At 40.8% G+C, this 20,095-nt stretch overlaps 1 protein-coding gene across 11 annotated transcripts in view; it reads right to left on the minus strand.

Moving 5' to 3' along the window:
- Positions 1 to 20,095, minus strand: part of CADPS (calcium dependent secretion activator) — a 572,571-nt gene that overhangs the window by 69,566 nt on the left and 482,910 nt on the right. For all 11 annotated transcript variants that reach the window (XM_078152119.1, XM_020976388.2, XM_020976394.2 and 8 more), the window contains 2 exons: positions 12,084 to 12,158; positions 11,037 to 11,120 (listed from right to left, as the gene is read on the minus strand). In XM_078152119.1, coding sequence (XP_078008245.1) covers positions 11,037 to 11,120; positions 12,084 to 12,158 — 159 coding nt within the window. The remainder of the gene's footprint in view (positions 1 to 11,036; positions 11,121 to 12,083; positions 12,159 to 20,095) is intronic.

The following is a 20,095-nucleotide window of genomic DNA, read 5'->3' on the forward strand; positions in this document are numbered from 1 at the left end:
TTAATATCTTTTTCTGTTTGATAGAAGCTTTGCAGTCATGCTGGCTTTTCCATAACTTTCTGTACTTCTGGGTACAGAGCCTTCCACAGCATGCGGCGGGAAGCTTGCAGCACAACACACAACTTCACCTTTTAATTTCAGAACAATTATTTCCTGTTTGAAGCCTGAGTACATTTTGATTAAGTGCCCAGTCCGTAGCTGTCATTTCTCTGACCCAACCACTCTGCACCTCCAGACTGAAAGGAATAAAAACTATCTTATGTTCATTCTGAAAACCACTCATCTATTCCAATCAAACATTATGAAGGTGAGTGGCTCCATTTGGAGGTGGGTTTGTGTTCTGAAAGGCTTCTGAAGGATGTGGTGACTAGGGAGAGACTTCTTTGGACAGCAGGTGTGTTAATTGTAAGCTGCTTTTTAAAGGCATGGAACAGAAATGAAGAGGTCCTACTAGGTGATAAAATTGTCTGTCAAAAGTTCCCAAAGGACATGTCATGTACTGAAAAATGGGGTTAGAGCTGATGAAAGAAGTGGGCAGAAGAGATGACACATCAAAGATTTCTTGTTTCCTAAGGTCTGGGCTACAATGTCTTGGTGGGTTCGTAGGAAGAGAGTGCTAGAGGGGGAGTACTTGAGGAAATAGAAGATGATTTTCTTCTAATGATCAGCACACAAGAGCACTGGTTTTCTCCTAATGATCACCCCTATAAGAGCACTGGTAGAATATCATTACTCTGTCACAGGTAATTGTTAACAGAAGAAACTGCCAATTACATCATCCTTAGGGAAAGACCTGAGTTGTAGAATTTCAGAGACTGGTATCCACTGGGTGTAATTCCTCAATGATTGGCTAATGGGAAAGTTATATTTTCATATATCACTGGTGAGTGGCAGAAGACCCGTCCAAGAAGGGTAGTCTCTTGAAGACATATAACTTTTTGTCTTTAAGTATGGTTGGAAAATTCTGCACTATTGTAGCCTCCTAATTGGCCTGCCTCTTGCCTTACTCCAATCTATCATCCACAGAGCTGCCCAAGTGATATTCCTAAATATCTCAACATGCCCCTCCTCTGCTCAGTAAACTGTGGTGGCTTCCCATTGATTTAAAGATCAAGTAGAAACTCTCCTATTTGACATCGATGAAGAAATAAATGGCAAACTACTCTAGTGTCTTTTCCAAGAAAACCCCAAATGGGGTCACGAAGAGTCAGACATGACTGGAATGACTCAACAACAAAATGTGACATTTAAGGAGGAGGAGGGGTGGTCTCCCCTCTCTTATTGCAACTGTGCCCAGGGCTTTCTACCCCAAGCCCTTCGGAGGAAAAGGCTGAAATCTTACTCATGGCCTATTCCAATCCCTCTTATACCCCCTTTGTAGTACAGAATTTTTCTCAGGTGCCAGAATTTCTTTTTTTATTTTATTTCATTTTTTATTTTTAGGCAATTAGGGTTAAGTGATTTGCCCAGGGTCACACAGCTAGGAAGTGTCAAGTGTTTGGTCTGGGGCCAGATTTGAACTCAGGTCCTCCTGACTTCAGCAACTGTGCTCTATCCACGGCACCACCTAGCTGCCCCCAGAATTTCTATTGATAGCTCTGACAGGAGGTAACTTGCTCTGGAGAACTCTGTTCCTAAATCTGGTGACCGAATTAAGTCAAGGCTGCCTGACCCATTCTCCTGTGGGCTCTTGTTTTGGCTGTTAAGAATACTTTCTCTGCAGGATTCATTGTTAGCCACTGCTTCATTTTAAGTCAAAGTTAACTCCCCACAATTGGCATTTATTAAATTCTACAATTTCCAATTCCTTCAGGCACTTCTGTGCAAAAATGAAAGATTATCACAGGGGAAAAAAGAAATCACAGAAAAATAAGCTCAACCTTCACGTTCGCCTGGCTTTTCTGACAGGAAACCTCTGTGACTGCAAGTGACTCCCCTTAGACATTTCCTGTTTTTTACCAAGGGGGCAGTCTTGTCCCATGAAATGTCACAGAAGACATCAGAGCAAAGCAATCTTTGGCTATGGCTGTGCTGTTAGTCCTTGTTGCCAGCATTAGAAAAATATGGAGCTATAGCTCTGTATCAATTTGGCAAAAAAAGGGAAAAGAAACTGTCCCCCCCAAAAAAAAGAAAAAAAAGAAGGGTCGAGGCAGATAATTAGAAACACGATATGAGTTTCTGGCTCCTGACACCACTGGAGAAAATGACGCTTGAAGTGTTAGGTATCACTAGTCATGGCTCAACAGATAGACAACTCCTGTCTCCCCCACCTCACCCCATCCTGCAGTAGAGTGTAGAGGTGCCTGGTGATGGGGCAGGGAAGGACAAAGATCTTTCTGTATTCTCCTCAACGCCTGGCTTTGGCTGAGCCTATGGGTCAATAGAGAAGGGCAGATGAGCAGGGGGTGAATCACAGAATTTCAGTATTTGAAGGGACCTCAGAACTGTCTTAGAGTAATAGGTTTAGAGTAGGAAGGAATCTCAGAGGTCATTGAGTCCAGCTACCACATTTTACAGATGGGGAAATTGAGGTGCAAGAAGTTGAGACTTTCCTAAGGGGACACAAGTCTTGAGTATTAGAGTAGAATGATTGCCTCAGAAGATAGTGGTTCCTCCCTCTTCTTTCCCATTGTAGCCATCCCTTCTACATCGAGACTTTCCTTATTGCAGTTTTGATATATTGTGGGTCAGCATAAGAAATTAAATGGGAATTTTTTGGGAGGTTTATGGAAGCTGCAGATGACATGTGAAGGCCAGCAGACGACACAGAAAAAGTTTAGAAACTCAGAAATGCATAAAATATACGTATAGTATTATATAGTATAACCCCCAATTTTATAATAAGTTACTACAAACACCCCATAAAAGAAAAAGAAGAAATTCAGACTTCTCTGGGATGGAGAGGGCCAAAAATTTTTATGCAGATTTTCCAGATCTTGGGGGATGGTATGCCCCTAATGCCCACGATGTGGAAGGGATAACCGTAGTTCTTTAAAAAGAAGCTGGATAAACTTATTAGCAAAATAACCAGGGGATTCTTGGCCAGGTACATTATACTAGATCTTTAGTAATTGTTAGGAAATATTCCCTTATAAGAAGCCCAAATCTCAGTCTGTAACATTTATGCATTGCTCCTGGTTCTGCCCTGAGGACCAAACAGAATCAATCCCCTCCCTTCCATATGACTGTCCTTCCAATACTCAAAGATGGTGGTTGTATCACCCCTGAATCTTCTCTAGGATAAACATCTCCAGTTTCTTCAACCAGTCCTGTAAAGCGTGGATTCTACTTGTCTCATCATAATGGTGCCCTCTTCTGGAAGCTTTCCAGCTTGGCGATGTGGTTTCTGAAATGTGCTGCCTATCACCAAACATCATGTTCCAGATATGGTCTAATCAGGGCTGAGTACAGCTAGACTAACACCTCCCTCATTCAGGACACTATGTATGTGATATAAAACTGAAATATGCCAATAACACTTCAAAATTAAAAAAAAACCCTCAAACTTTGCTGGTACTGGAAATAGCCCTCCCCCTTCCTTAGTATGCACAACTACAGAAAACTCAGAAAAGAGAGTTCTCACTACCAAAATCTTTGGTACTATAAAATTATTCAACATTAGAAACAGATACGGTTTGAAAAATGAGATGATACTAAAGAAGATGAGTTTGTACTTTGGCTTTACCTCCTATCCATATCCCACTAAACTGGATTATTTGCTCTCTGAACTATCAAGCCTTGCCTTCTTCCCTGCCACAGAATCAAAGAATGATTTGATCTTACTGTCTACCCTGATACGAGGCCCTCTTGAGCCCTAGGAATTGCTGTATGTCCTGAAAATTGACTACCTGGCCTTTCCACCCATCCTAGAGCTATTTCCCCCTATTAGAAGGAGAGTTTCCTGAGAGCAGAGGGTATTTCATTTTTCTATTTCTATCTGCAGAGCTTAGAACAATGTTGTATGCACAGCAACCATGTAATAAGTGCCTTTTCGTTCAAAAAGGGACACTAAAATAGCTAACATTTGTGTGATGACTATTATATGGTAGGTGCTTTGCAAATATTGTTTTATTTTATCCTGGGTTGCTGTTCAGTTGTTTCAGTTGTGTCTTACTCTTCATGACCCCATATGGGGTTTTCTTGGCAAAGATACTGGAGTGGTTTGCCATTTCCTTCTTCAGCTCATTATACAGATGATGAAACTGAGGCAAATAGTATTATATGACTTGCCCATGGTCACATAGCTAGTAAGTGTCTGAGGCTGGATTTGAACTCAGGAAGATGAGTCTTCCTGACTTCAGGCCTGGTACTCTATCTGGTACACCACCTACGTAGGTATTATTATTATTATCTCTATTTTACAGATAAGGAAACTGAGAAAAATAGAGGTTAAGTGACTTGGCCAGGGTTACACAACTAGTTAAGTGTCTAAGATCAGATTTGAACTCATGTCTTTCTGATTCCAGGCCCGGCATTCTATCCATTGCACCATCAGCTGCCCATGGCTCTCTTAATTCATTCTGGCATAGCATTAGGCTTTTTTTTGGCTGTCAGTTCATGTTGTTGACCCATGTTTGAGCTTGCAGTCCATTAAAATCTCCAGATTTTACTCACCCAAGCCATTCCCTGCTTGTTTTCCTTGTTCTATGCTTCCAAAGTTAATTTTTGAATCTAAATAAAGAATTTTTCCCTATTAATTTCTATTAGATCTCATCACGGTAGATTTAGCTCATAGTTTCATACTGCTAAGATTCCCATTATCTTTAAGCTGAGAACCACCATTGGTCCCCATACTCTTACTGTCCCATTTGCCAGAGATTTTATTAACCTATAACATTGTATAATAGAGAGATGGCCTTGGTACAAAGAAGACCTAGGTTCAAGTGTTGCTTCTGATATATGTTGGTTTACTATTCTGTCTCAGTTTCCCTTACTGGTTCTCCATCCAAGTCATGCTCATTACTGTGGGTATCCTCTGAGGCTCTGGCTAGGCTTTCTTCCCTTTTTTTCTCTATATTTTTCATTGGGTGATCTCATCATCCCCCTTTGGTTCAATTATTATTTCTATGAAGATGACTCCCAGATTTCTATATCTAGCACTCACTTCTCTCCTGAGCTTCAGTACCGTATCATTGCTTGCCTTTTGAACATCTCATGGATGTCCTGTAGAAATCTCAAACTAAACATGTTCAAAACAGAATTCATTATCTTTTCCAACAAACTTTTCCTTTTCCCCTCTTACTACTGAGAGCATCTCCCAGTTACCCAGGATTGAAACCTTGGTGTCATCCTTGACTCTTCACATTTACTCATTCCGTATATTTAATCCATTGCCAAGATTTTTTCTCAATACCTCTAGTATATACCTCCTGCCTCAACCCTCTCTGTTCAGAGACTCCCATATACCCTTCACTTAATTGCCAACCTGATTTTTTTTTAAAAGTAAAGGTCTACCAGTACCCCCCAAATCCCACCCCACCTCCAGATGAATGAATTTCAGTGGCTTCCTATTGATTGCCTCTAGATCCAAATATAAACCCTTCCACTTGACAAATTCTTTTCATAAACTGGCCCCCTCCCATCTTCCAGTCTCTTATATTTTATTCCCCTCCAAACACTCTACTCCAGTCCAGCTATACTGGTCTGCTTGTAGTATCTCAAAAATGACATTCTATGCCCTGACCTTGCATTGTCTATTCCCAAGCATGTCATGGTATTTCCGTTCATCTTTACCTCTTAATATCTCTGGCTCTCTTTAAGTCTTAGCTCAAATCCTCCCTTCTGCATGGGGTCCTTTCCCATGTCCCCCCAGCTCCTTCAATATTATCTTCCGCTGAATTTGTATGTAGCTTCTCCATTTATTTCCATGTTATCTCCCCATCACAACGGATGCCATTTGAGGGTAAGAACTGTTTTTTCCTTCTTTGTGTCCCCAGTATTTAGCACAGTGATTGGTGCACAGTAAGAGCATAATAAATGCTTACTGATTGCCTGACTTAACTGTATTACCTGGGGAAATCACTTAACTTTTCAGTGCCCCAAGGGACTCTTAAGACTCTAAGTTGAAGAGATGGGGCCAACCTATATTGGTAGAGGGAATTTGGGACTTGTGTGGGACTTTCCTATGCTAATGAAATTACAGGTCTGATCCCAATCCTTATCTCTGGTTTCTAGTTTCCTTGGAAAGAGATGAGGATCAGAGCAACAAAGAAAGTCATGGCTAACGTTAACTCTTAACTCCATTGTTTTCTTTCCCTTTCCCCAGAAGAATCTTTGAAATGCTGGTCAGTTCCCCATCCATGTTTGAAGGCCCAGGTAAACAGAAGTAGGCCCAAGGAGCAGAGGTGGGTTTGTCTATAGGAGGAATCATTGGAGCACCCACTGCCTCACAATGTAGCAGTGAAGAACTGAAAGAATTTCATAGCATTTTAGAGATGGATGGAATCCATCTAGTCCAGACTCTTTATTTTTCCAGGTGTGGAAAATGAAGCCCAGAGAGGTTAGGCAGATTGTTTGATGTTAAAAGTGCCAATTAGAAACAGAATTGGGATTAGAGCCCAATCCCCCCTCCCTGACTTTTCTATTCTTAGTTTAACTCTCCCTGCACTCAATAGGACCCTCTCCTGGAACAAAGGAGTACAGCTACTTGAAACAAATCAACATGTTGGCCATGTCTTACAATGAATGCCTCCTATAGTCTGATCAGAGGAGGACATGGTCCTCTGATATCAATTGTTCTCCAGTATATTTCACTAAGTAGAACCTCCGAACGAGTACTGCGACACATCTGTGAATTTGGGATTTCACTGATGTGAGCATCCCCTCCAATATTACTGATCTCTACCCTTCATGTCCTCTCATTCTGGGAGTATGTGTATGTCCTCTTCAGGGCAACTCTAAGCAGAACCTCCAAATAAATAGAAGCACCTTGGTACTTAGTGAGTTTCCAGAAATTCAGGCAGGATCTGAACAGACTTCTTTCTTTACGCATGAAAAGGGTTGGGAAAAAGATTTTCCTTAACCTGGTGAAGAAGGGTAGGAGAGCCTTACTATTCCCCTCTCCTTGTGCTTGGGAAAGAACAATGCTAGCCTAATCACAATGCAAAGGACCCTCACGAGCAAGCAGCCTCCAGAGAAGTGCATCTCACAGGCAAGGGAAACAGGAGGAGAATTGCTAATTAGAGCATCCCCCAACTGAGCCGATCTTCCGAAAGGCACATCTGAAAGGTGGCGGCTGCCTCTACCAGTTCCCGGGCTGCCGATGACAGGGCTTCTGCGAGAGGAGAGAAGGGGGTGCATTGGGACTTTTCACATGCTGGCATGAAGCTATGGCACATATCCCTCCCCCTTCCAAAGCCCTCTCTTCAAGAGACGAGGCAATGCAGATGGAGAGGAAAGGAAAATATTCCCATTTTCTCTATGGCCTAGCAGACTTCTCCTCCCCCACCCCCACCCCCACCCCCACCCCCACCCAGAAAAGTCTGAATTGAACCACAGAGTAAATCATGCACAGGGTGGGAGAAGGGAGAAGAGGAAAGAAATATCATATGAAGAACTTAAGTCAGCAGAACTTGGTTTAGGGACAGGTTCTAACCTTGTGCCATCTCTGTGACTTTGGACAGGGCACTTGCATTTTTAAACCTGTTTCCTTGTCTTTAAAATGGAGATAATACTTATATTTCCTACCTTGACAAGGTTGTTAAGAGGAAGAAATGCATGCAAAGCATTTTGTAACTGTAAGGCATTATATCAATGTAAGTCCTTGTTTCGTTTATTATTACTGTAAGCTCCTCAAGACAGAGGCTGAGCTCTGACTTTGGTCTCTATGTCTAGAGCGAAGCACAATGCCCAGTGCATTCTCCAAGGTGCTGAACACATAGAAGGTGCATAAAAATGCTTATGATACTGAATTCAGAATGGAAGATGTCCTTAAGGACCCTGCACTGCAAGAGAGTGACCCTCTGCTGTGCTGGTATAATACTGACACGTGGATAGGAAAGGGGACTGCAGATTATAAGGAATTGTAAAGGCTTGTCTCAATTCACAGGCTGGTCAACATTTACATACTATATGAGAGGGATATAATAGGAAAGGAAAATCACTGATATGGCTGAGCCACAGAACAATTAAGCCTGCAAATCATTATTCTACATCTACAGTATCAGAGAGCTAGACAGACAAACAGGCAGAGCAGACTGACTCCTTTTCCCACTCCAATCCATCCTCCATTCAGCCACTAAAGTGATTTCCTTAAAGCACAGATCTGACCACGTTACCTTTCACCACAATAAACTCCAGTGGTTTCCTATTGTTTCTAGGATTAAATACGAAGTCATGCTTGGCAGTTGAAACTCTTTCCAGCCTGGCCCCTTCCTTCATTTCTAGTGTTCACACTTGACTTCCCTCTACACACTGTACGATCCAGCTACCCTGGCTTTGCTGTTCCTTGCCCATCTCCATGTTCCATTTCCCACCTCCAGCCTTTGCACTGGCTCTCCTCCATGCCTTTATCCCCAGACTCAGCTCAAATCCTACCTTCTGTAGGAGATGTTTCCCAGTTCTCCCAGCTGCTAGAGTCATATTATCTTCCATCTACTCTGAAAACATATTATGCATACCTAGTTATTTATTTATTTTTTTTGTTGACTCCTCCAGTAGAATGTAAGCTGCTCAAAGGCAGGAACTGTTTTTGCCTTTCTTTGGATCCCCCAGTGCTCAGGACAGAGCCTTTAATAATTCCTGTTGGCTGACTCTCAATGAATTTATTATGAACCTACTATGTCCTAGGTACCATGAATAACCAGGAAGGAACTTTTAGCTTAAAAGTCAGTGGTTAAGAATTTGGCCAGCGGAAGCAAAACAAAATTAGCACATTAGTTTATGTCTATGGAAGTTAAAGGACATGTCCAGCTTGTTAGAATAATAGAATTGTTGAATTTAAATTGAAAAGGGACCATTGCCATTTACTCCTTGTGTGACCTTTGGCAAATCCCTCCCCCCACCCCAAATTTCGGTTTCCTCACCTGAAAAAATGAAGAGACCAGCCTAGATGATTTCTAAGTTTCCATTCAACTGTACATGCTGGGCTTGGGTCCCTTCCCCTCATTTCATGAGAGTATCACCATAGCACTTTTCAAGCTAGAGGTGTCTGCCATGAGGCTGCCATTTTTTTTTTTTTTTGCTATTTCAGGAAAGAGACTCCTTTGAATGGGGCCTAACTAATCTGGTCCTCCTTAGAGGAGTGGACAGAGTGGACAGAATCCTTTTCTTGTTCGAGCACATTTTTAAATAAAAGGTTTTGCTATGTGAAAAACTAGTGCAACAAGCAGAGATGCCCAACGTGATGTGAGAGCTCAGGCTGTTACCTCTGTAATCAATCAATCAGAATCACAGGATGGTACATATGCCACATTTGGGGGGATTTTTCAGAGAAAATGCTTTGGGCTTCATGGACGTATTCACTCATTGTTGCATTAGTTCTTCCATCCTACACAAAATAGAATTCTACCTTATTTCTCCCCCTGGTGTGTCCTGAAACCAAGGGCATGGATGAGGTTCATCTGCCTTCCAGCTCCTCAAAACTGTCAGACATCATTATTTTAGAGCTAGAATGGGCCCTGGAAGCCACTGAATCCAATCTCCTGATTTTACAGATGAGGAAAGTAAGTCACAGGGTGACACAGCTAGTAAGCAGTTGAGGTGAAATTTGAACCCTGGTCTTCCTAACTCCAAATCCATTATCCTATCCACTTAACCATGCTGCCTCATTAAGGAATCTGACTGAAAAAAAAATGAAGTGCTGACAATTCCTAGGTCATGGGACCCAAGAGGTTACCGAGCTCTGATTTTATACATAAGGAAACAGACCCAGAGAAGAAATAACTTGACTATGGTCATATAGATACTAAATAGCAGAGCTGGGATTTGAACCCAGCTCTTTTGATTTCCAATCCAATATTCTTTCCATTCTGTCATATTGGCAACTGGGATTTGCCCACATTGGTCCAGCTAGTTAGAATAAACGAAGCAGAGAGTGTTAGAGCTGGAAGGTACTACAGAGATCAGCCGATTTAATTCTACATTTGAAAAAAAACCGAAATCACAACAAAGTGAGATTCCTTGTTCAAGGTCACACAGTAATCTAGTAGCAGAGCAAAGACCAGACCTCCAGTTGTCTGGTTCTCTGGCCTGTGCTTCATGTATGGTCAGAGAATATAAACTCATTTATCACCTAAGGAAAATGGAATTATCAATAGCAAAGTACATTTGTGCTACGCGCCCCCCCCCCCCGCCATAAACAGGCAGTGCTGAACTTAAAATCAGGAAAGCCTTAGTCTGACACCTGCTTTTGATGCTTGCTAGATGTGTGATGCTGGGCAAATGGCTTAACTCATTTGAGCCTCAGTTTCCTCATCTAGAGACAATGTTATGATTTCTACAGTATAGGGAGCTCGCTAAGTCCTAAGGAGTTGCCTAAGGGACTTAGAGGTTAAGTAACCAGCATCACATAGTATGAGTCTGAGGCAGGATTTAAATCCACATATTTGTCTCAGGATTTGAATCTGGGTATCATCTACCACACTCCTTTGCTTCTATATATGAATTAGGGAAAACACTAGCACCTACATTATAGGGTTGTTGTAAGGAACAAATGTGATAGCAAAGAGCACCATATACTGTATATAAAAGTACAAATGTGAGTTATTATTATGCATACATGATATGTTTCTATATGTATATATCCACACAGTGCATATACAGACACTATATGTATACATACATGTGTATACACACATGTATGTATACACATGTATGTGTGCACACATATGTATAATGCAAAAACTTAAATGCTCTCTGGGCTTCTTTTTATCTTGGATTAGCCGTGCTACTCTTTCTCGCCATCCATGTGGCTAATTGGAAATTGACCAGAGTACTAAGTTATCTAATATTATAAAATATGTACGAAGGAAGAGAAGAAGGGGGAGGAGGAGGAGGAGAAACTTAGAAAATAGGAGAGAAAGGCAATCGCTACTCACAGTAAATGAAAGGAAAGAAGAGAACAAAGTTCCTTCGTCATATCTGGATAATTTGGCCAGCACGCCTTCCAGGATTGTGACAAACTGCAATGATAACAAATGAAAAAGAAACATAAGTGTTTGTCAGGTCCCAATTGTCCATAATCATGGTCAAGATATCTTGACAACAGAGCCCTGGTCTGAAAAAAAATACATATATTTAAGCAGGGAATGAACCTCTTGGGTATTTTTTTTATAAAGTTCTATTATCTAATTCCAGCCATCTGGGAAAGAGATTCTGTTGTCTCTACACACAAATATTTGACTTATTCGGCTTTCTCTTCATTGATTATGTGATTGCAAATATGAAATGCTACTGAAATGCAAAATGACACAATATTATCGAAACACGCAGAGCACACGATAATATTCAATATCCTTTTTTTAATAAAACAGTGCAAAACAGCTTTAATGTTCCACATTAGTGCTATGTTTAATCCAATCTATTTTTATTTGCATTTTTATCAGTAATTTCAGGAAGCCGAAGATTCCCACTGGCAAATATAAATGCTTTCCCTGTCTCTGTCTCTCTCTCTCTCGGTTTCACTTAGCTAAAATTCTATAATTCATGAGGGGGACTGAAATAGCTTTATCTGACTTTTATGCTTTATTATGGCTCTCTCTGCATCTGAAACTAGAAGGGAAAGGGGGCTTTTCATGATGGCAGCCTTCTGTATTAATGTGGAAGTTTCGCTGCTCTAAAACCGAACTTTGTCAGCTTGGAAAAATAATTTCCATGTCACCACATGCAGCATTTGGGGATGCGTTCCTATTAGGTTAACATATGCCAGTTCAGCCGTTTGTCTTCACACAGTTCCTTTTAATCATTAGGAAAATCACTCTGAGCCGAGGGACTTGGTGATGCACAGGCATCTCGTTTCCTGAGCTATTCAACTAGCCGGCTCAACTTTTTTTAATGTGTGACATTTTAATGGAAATGCAGGATTGAAAAATAAAAAAAAAGGAAGATATTCATGATGCCACATTTCACCTGGTGCAGAAGGTTACCTTTGCCACTAAGAGTGTTATCATTTCTTTAACAGTTTCTTCAATTAGTTCATCTATTTTTGAATGGTATTGATGCTAAAGGAAAAAAAATACAAAGAGACATATATTAGCTTGCTCCATAAGTGATGGCACGGTAGTAATCAGTCGCTTTTATAAAATGTGATTTAAAAATAAAGGCTAGCTCAGAACGCATCTTTACACTGGGCTTTACCAAGCAGCTTTGCTGACTCCTTGACTTGAGAGCTTTTGATGGAGGAAGTTCTAAAGCCCTTTTAAAATTATCTGACTAACTCATTCTCATCCAGGCTTCTCCCTGACTTTGATACTGGGGAGACAGACACACATTTACAAATGACGTGTGAATAACTTAGCGGACTACCACTGTTTGGGTTTGGGAGATACAAGGCACAATGGAAAGATTTTAGTCGAGGAGATGGAAAGGGGTCTTTGGAAGCCATTTGGAGAATGGATACTATAAACTAATACCTGAGATCTAAAACTTTGAGGACTCAAGGTCTCAAATGACCAAGCTCCTTGAGGTTCTCATGGAACCATGGAAAGAATGCTAAATTTGGAGTTACTGGATTCAAATTCCAAACCTGCCTCCCCCACCTCCTTATTCCCTGTGACTTTATCTCTCTGGGCCTCTGTTTCCCTATCTGTAAAAAGAGGAGGTTAGGCTAAATGACCTGTAAAGTTCATTCCACTTCTAAGTCTCTGATTTCAAAGGTCACTGCCTGCTCTAGAGCTATCTATGATACTATGATTTTGGGACATTGACCCTTTGATTGTCCCAAGTCTTTGGAGGAACAGCTCAGGGTCCATGTTTCTGTAGGTGTGTATTTGGATGGATAGTAAAGCAAAACACCTAACAGAAATTGATGATACTTCCCCCCCCCTTCTCTTACTCATTTTCACTACTGTTAATTTAAAATAGGGATGTTAGACAAACAGGCAAAACCCCAAAACACCCCAGCGCAAATAAAAATCTGTTATAAATGCCAAGTGTAGATTGGAGAAGAGAAGGGAGTGTGACTTCAATTTAAAAAAAAAAGTCATATGCCAGCTCTTTTGCATTCATTACACCATTCGTATATTCATCTGAGTTGTTCTATATTTTCTTAGCTAAGAAGATAACAATGTGATTAAAAAAATAAAACGTTAAATACACTTACCCACTCTTTAGCAAACTTTTGGACGAATGATGAATAAGAACAGAGAAAAAGAGAAAGGTACAAAAAAGGGCAAAAAGAACATATGAATGAAATGATTGATAAAAAAAATTCTTGAAATCAGAAATTGGGGTTCTGAGGAAGCTGTGCAAACAGGACGGAAAGGAGAAGTAGTGACAAATGAGGGTTGACATTTAGGTAACTGGCAATCTCACTCATTTCCAAAAAGCCAAGAGACAGCAAGTTAAATTAATTCACCCAGAATTTTGTTGTAGGGTAGAACATTTCTTGCCCTTTATAAAAAGGAAGGACTCTAGATATGGAGCTACAGAATCCTGGCTCTGTCATTTACTAGCTGTATGGTCTTGGGCAAATGATTGAACCTCTCTGAACTTTGGTTGTCTCTTCTGTAAAATGAGTGGGTAGACTAGAGCACCCCTAAGGTTCCTTCCAGTTCTGAATCCACAGTGATAATAACATGTCTACGGATATTTGTTTTCAGCTAAGTTTCCCAAGATATGTCTGGAGTGAGGCTATTCAACAGTAAATGGTCATATCATTTGGAAATGGTATTTTTTTTTCTTGCAATGGTCTATGCTGGTAAGGACATTGTAGGGGTTTTGGGTGAAAGTTCACAATGCAAGGTCATGTACATAGTGGTGTGTGTGTGTGGGTATGCCATTGTTATCTATGGAAATGGAGAAAAATGATTTTTATGTAAAGGTGAAACTTTCTCACTGATGGGAAGGCAGATCACATGTGTTGCTCATGATAGCTAGGGGATGGAGAATGGGCACAGGAACAGTGTGATTAAAGGTCAAGTCAAGACCAAGATCAAGTCTTCAGGGAAAGTCCCAGGACCATTCATCTGAGAAGTGGAGAAGATCAAGAACAAGGAGGCATGAAAAGTGACTTGCAGATCTTGGTAGCATCTTCTGGAGACCACTGCTAGAGAGAAGATCTAAATCCAACTAGGAGACATATTTGTGGTGCTCAGTATTTTATTAAATGGGAAATTTAGTGAGAAAATAGGGTCCTTTAGATAGAATCCTTTGTTATGCTAGGTGGAGAAACCTGGCTTAGAGGGGAAAAAAAGGTGAAGATAAAAAAGTCAGTCATTTACAGGTGGAAGTGTAATGGAAGATGGACTTGATCTGAAGTCAAACTGGGTTAAGATCCTAGCTCTGCCACTCATTATCTCTCCTCATTATAAAGGTCACTTTACTTTTCTGGCCTCAGTTTTTGCATATGTAAAATGAGAGGTTGGACTAGATGACCTCCAAGGTTCCTTCTAGCTCAAAATCTGTTGTTCATTTGTTTCAGTCACTTCTGACTGTTTACGATACAATACATACCTGTTCATAGGAATTTTTATACTTAATGTTGTTGTTGTTTTTCAATTGTTTCAGTCATGTCTGGCTCTTTGTGATCGCATTTGGGTATTTCTTGGAAAAGATACTCGAGTGATCTTCTCCAGCTCATTTTATAGATGAGAAAACTGAGTTAAATAGGGTTAAGTGACTTGCTCAAGGTCAACAGCTAGTAAATGTCTGAGGCTGGATTTGAACTCAGGTTCTCCTGACTCCAGGACCTACACTCTATCCACTGTGCCACCTAGCTGGTCAGTGTACATAATTCCTTTAAATTCTTTTATCCTAGTATGTGTGTGTATGTGTGTGTGTGTGTGTGTGTGTGTGTGTGTACATTTATGTATACATGTACATACACACAGATATACACATATATTAGAAAGGAAGAAGCATTTATATAGCACCTACTGTGTACCAGGCACTTTTTGATTATTATTATATCATTTGATCCTTGTGAGGGAGGTGCTATTATAACCCCATTTTACAGTTAATGAAACTGAGGCAAACAGAGGTTAATTGACTTTCCCAGGGTTACACAGCTAAGAAGTGTCTGAGGCTAGGTTTGAACTCAAGCTTCCCAACTCCTGACCCAGTGCTCTATCCACTGTGCTACCAGTTGCCTCTATATAGAAAATACATACTATGTATATGTATATATATATATGTATGTATAAATATATATATATATGTATATACATATATATAATCTATCTATCCATCTATTATCTATGTAATAGATAAAAGAACCCAAGGCAATTGCATATTGAGCATTAAATTCCATCGTACAGATACATCTATCAACTGATCCGAAGTATTGTCTTCCACCAACTCATCCAGTTTTCTAGACTCATTTCTCATTCCTCTCTCTTGCACACTTCACATTTCAGCCAAACTGACCTGTTGGACCATTTTGTGATATTCTATTTCCTGCCTTGGTGTTTCTACACAGACTGTTGTCCCCTTTGCATGCAAGCTCTCTACTATCCCTCCCATCTCATTGACTCCCTTGTTCTCTTCTAAACACAACTCAAGTGATTACCTCTTACATGATGCCTTTCTCAGATGTTAATATTCTTCACCCCTGGTTCCAGAAATTAATTTGTATTTACTTACCTATGATCAAGACATCATAGCTTTAGAGTAGGAAGGGACTTAAAAGGCTGTTTGCCTTTTCTTCCTCATTTTACCTGTTGTCTTCCCCTGTTAGAATGGAAGCTTTATGAGGGCAAGGACCATTTTGCACTCCTTTCTTTGTGTCCCCAGAACTGAGTACAGTGCCTTGCACCCAGCAGGTGCTGAATATATGCTTTTTGAATTGAATCGAACCCTAGGAAGAGATGCATCGTTCAGCCAAAGAAAGTGTCTAACATCAGGTAATTCAACGCAAGCCACACATGGCACACTGCCCATCAAATTCTATTCTAAAAAGGCTCTCAAGACCGGGAGCAAGAAGTTCAGTTGCACCAAGAGCTTCCCCCATCCCCCAGGTCATTTTAAAGTTTTCCATAGCTGCCCCAAAGTGCTGCTTAATTCTCCTCATTATCCTCTTGCCTTAATCAGGTACTCTTTGGGCTGTCAACTGTTCGTTTTCATTGGATAAATTATGGGTTTTAACTCAAAGATAATGGCTAGGTGTGTGAGAAGTAATACAGTGTGAAATGTATTGACAAACATATTTTCAATTAAGGGCTTCTTTACAAAGCAAATAAGGACCCTGCTGAGAGCAGCACCAGCTTTGTAAACATCTCCACAGAGGAGAGAACAGATTTTGGAAGGGAAGGTAATGAAGGAGCCCTTCCAAGAGAAATCATTTTCCTCCCGCCTATCAGCCTGAAGAGACCTAAGCTTTCTGGCCCAAAGAGAGGCAAGACATGGTCTCATCCATGAGTACTACAACTGAAACTCCATATGGGTACCCTCATATGTAGGACATGGATTTTGGGTGAAGCTTTTCTCTCATCTCTTTGTAGTGACAAAAAAAAATCACTGTGATTCGGACTTCCAGGATGTGTATCTGAGTTGGATTCTGCCACTGCTTGCTTATGTGAGTGTAGGATCATCATTCGAACTCTCTAGGCTTTGGTTTCTTCATTTGCATAAGAAGGGTTTTGAAGTGGCTTAGGTCGAGCAAGCAATCAATAAGGAAGTATTAAGTGCCTATGATTCTTTAGATGCTATGTTAAACCTTGGGTATGCAAAACCAAAACTGAACCAATCACCGCTTTCAAGGGACTTCCATTCTGTCTGGGGAGATTGCACAGGTATATACAATCAATCAATCAACAATTATTTATTGAGCACTTGCTATGTTCTGGGCATTACTCCATATAATTGTATGCAGAATAAATGCAAAACAAATATGAGATAAAGGAAGGGGGCATCAGAGGTTGGGGGGGATTAGATAATGCTTCTACAGAGTTTGAGCTTAGTTTTGAAGAAAGTAAGGGATCCTAAGAGGTAGTGGGATGGAGGCCGAGTCATCTAGGTATGAGAGACAGCCATTGCAAATGCACACTAAAGGGGGAAGGGTGCTGCATGTGAGCAACAATCAGAAGGTCAGTCTGTCCAGAGGCTAGAGGGGGTGGGTCATCTGTGGCCCTCTAGGTCCTCAAGTGTGATGTGAAGTTTGGATTCAGTCAAAGTGACTCAAGGACCTAGAGGGCCACATGTGGCCTCGAGGCTGAATAAGTTGCCCATCCCTGGTCTAGACCATAGAGTGAAGGAAGAGGGGTAATGGATGAGAAGGCCGAAAATGGAGGCTGGAGCTAGGTTGTAAAGGCCTTTAAAAGCTGTGCAGAGGAGTTGTGAAAGGCAATAGGAACCCACTGGAGCTTATTCATAATGACAATTATAAAGCTAGCATATACTCAAGGTTGAAAGGTTTGCAAAGTCTTTTACAAATACTAACTCATTTAATCCTTGATCAAGTCAGTGCTATTAATATCCCTGTTTTACAGATAAGGAAACTGAGGCAGTCAGATGTTAAGTGACCTGCTGAGGCTCACATAACTAGTAAATATCTGAGACCAGATTTTGACTCCAAGGCTAGCACTCTATCTGTCATACCACCTAGATGAGAAGAGGATGACACAGACTGAAGGTTAAGGAAATTCACGTTGGCAACTGTGTGGAGGATAAATCAGAGTGGGAAGACACTTCTGAGTGTCTTCCCACTATGATCATGAGTTCTCTTCCTGTTCATTCATCCACATCACACAGACCTTCAAAATCTCTATATAGATTCTCTCTCTCCCTCCCTATAGATCTCTACCATTATCCTGTCCTCTATTGCCTAACCTAGCACTGAAAATCTTCTCTCATGAAAGAAAAAATATGTAACTTTCCCCCTACCCCCATGATATTTGCTACTAGTTTTGAGAGTAACAGATTGAGATATACTACTTAAGAAAATAATGCATGATGAGGGTTATGTCTGCTTTACTCATTGGGTCATCTTGTCCTCAGTTTGCATTTCTTTCCAAGTAACTACAAAATACTGTTCTTTCCCTCTGCCAGGTTCTGGTAGGATGAATCTGAACTGATTCGTTTTCCACTTTTTGAGAACAGATGTGTCCATGGAATGTTGTAGTGCTTTGCACAATGCAATCATTTCTTGGAACAAATTCCCCTGAGGAGCCACTGACTCCCAAATTCTTCATAGATCTCGAATGCGATGCTGCTCTCTCCACCTGCTCAACTCTCCCCTCTCCCCGGCCCAGGATTCTCCCTAGCCCACTTTAGTCGCCACAATACTCTAATCCACTGCTATGTTTCATGTGAAGAGTTCCCTTGATGTGGCCAGTGCACCTCCATCATTCTTCTAGGATGGGAAAGTTTGGAGAGACTTCACTCCAGTTTCGGATAAGCTACGTTTCTGCGAAATTCACAATCCCTGCATGAAAATGATTCGACTTGACTTCCTGTGCTGCACATTCTGCCTTGTCATGTAACAGATTGTGTGTATGTTGTCTTTCTGTTAAGACCATCTGACCTTGGAAATGAGATGAAAACATTCTAGACCAAGTGAGAAGCAATTTAACGCACAACTTCATATCCATGGGTGCTTTAAAAATTCTGACAAAAAATAAATATTTAAGATGGTAAAGTATGTTTACCAAATGTTTGAACAGCTGCCTTTGAATGTAACATCACCCCAGAGGAGATGACAGAGATGAATTCAGGAAGTGAGCTTAAAATGAGAAACATATTACATCATCCGACCCGCATCTTGTCTAAAGTGGATTTAGGGGGTTTATTGATAAAGCCACCTATGTATTGTTAGAGGCAGGGGAGGGTAGTGGATAGAGCACTGGGTTTGGAGCCAGAAAAACCTGGGTTCAAATCCTACCTCAGACACTTACTACCTGTGGGACACTGGGCAAGTCACTTAACTTCTCTTTGTCCCACTTTCCTTGTCTGTAAAAGAAGGGAATCGGACTCTACGATTTCTGTAGAGTGCGATGGTTAGAGCGCTGGGCCTGGAGGAAGATGTGAGTTCAATCTGTCCTCTGATACTTACAAGCTGTGTGACCCTGGGCAAGTCCCCTCCGGCTCTAAAACTATAATCCTATAGGTGGGTGGTAGAACTATAAGGGACCTGAGATATTTCTCAAGGTATCTTGAGAGATATTTATAGATATTTATTTAATAGATGAGGCAACTGAGACTCAAGGACTTCAATAACTTATCCAAGGTCATAGTCCTGGTGGCAGAAATAGGACAGGCATCCTAATTCCCAGGCCATCTCTCACTTTTTCCCACATCACACCTTCGTGTATGCCCTTACTGCTGTGTTGGATCTCATATGTGGTAGACCTGTCTCCCAGGCATAATATTAACTTGGTTCCTCCATTCTGAAATCTTTCCCACCTCTTAGTTGAAGGTAACAGGTGTTAGCTCCTGAGCAACATCCCTAGGGTTATTGGATCATAGATTCATAGCTGGAAGGGACCATAGAGGACAATGAGTCCAATCTTATTATTCTACTGAGGAAACTGAGGTCCTTGGGTGGTTAAGCAATTTATCTACTAAGTAAGAATCTAAGGCAGGATTTGAACCCGTGTTTTCTTGACACCAAATCTACCTCCCTGTCAACTATTGCAAAGTGCCCCTTGGGCTAGTCTTTAATACTCAAGAAGGACAAGGAAGGCACAATAAGTTATGGTATTTTTTCTGCCTGCTTTCCATTTTCTTTCTTTAGGCACACCTTATATAGAGGTGCTTCAGATTAACATTATTTTACAATAATGTTTATAATAATGATAATATCATCATAACCAAGCCCAACCTAAAATTGGTTATTTTCTCTTCCCCAGATTATCTGGAATACAAAGGAAAGGCAAAAAGAAGGAAAAAGTATCCCCAAATTAATGTATCTAAAACGTTTGGCTTAACTCCTGCAAGTCCAAAGTCACTATTCCATTTGATGCTCTATTTCTCTGGTTTCTGGAAAAAAGGTGAAGTTAGGAGC

Source organism: Phascolarctos cinereus, unplaced genomic scaffold (genome assembly GCF_003287225.1).
Source record: "Phascolarctos cinereus isolate Bilbo 61053 unplaced genomic scaffold, phaCin_HiC Scaffold_4;HRSCAF=312, whole genome shotgun sequence".
Taxonomy (NCBI): Eukaryota; Metazoa; Chordata; class Mammalia; order Diprotodontia; family Phascolarctidae; genus Phascolarctos; species Phascolarctos cinereus.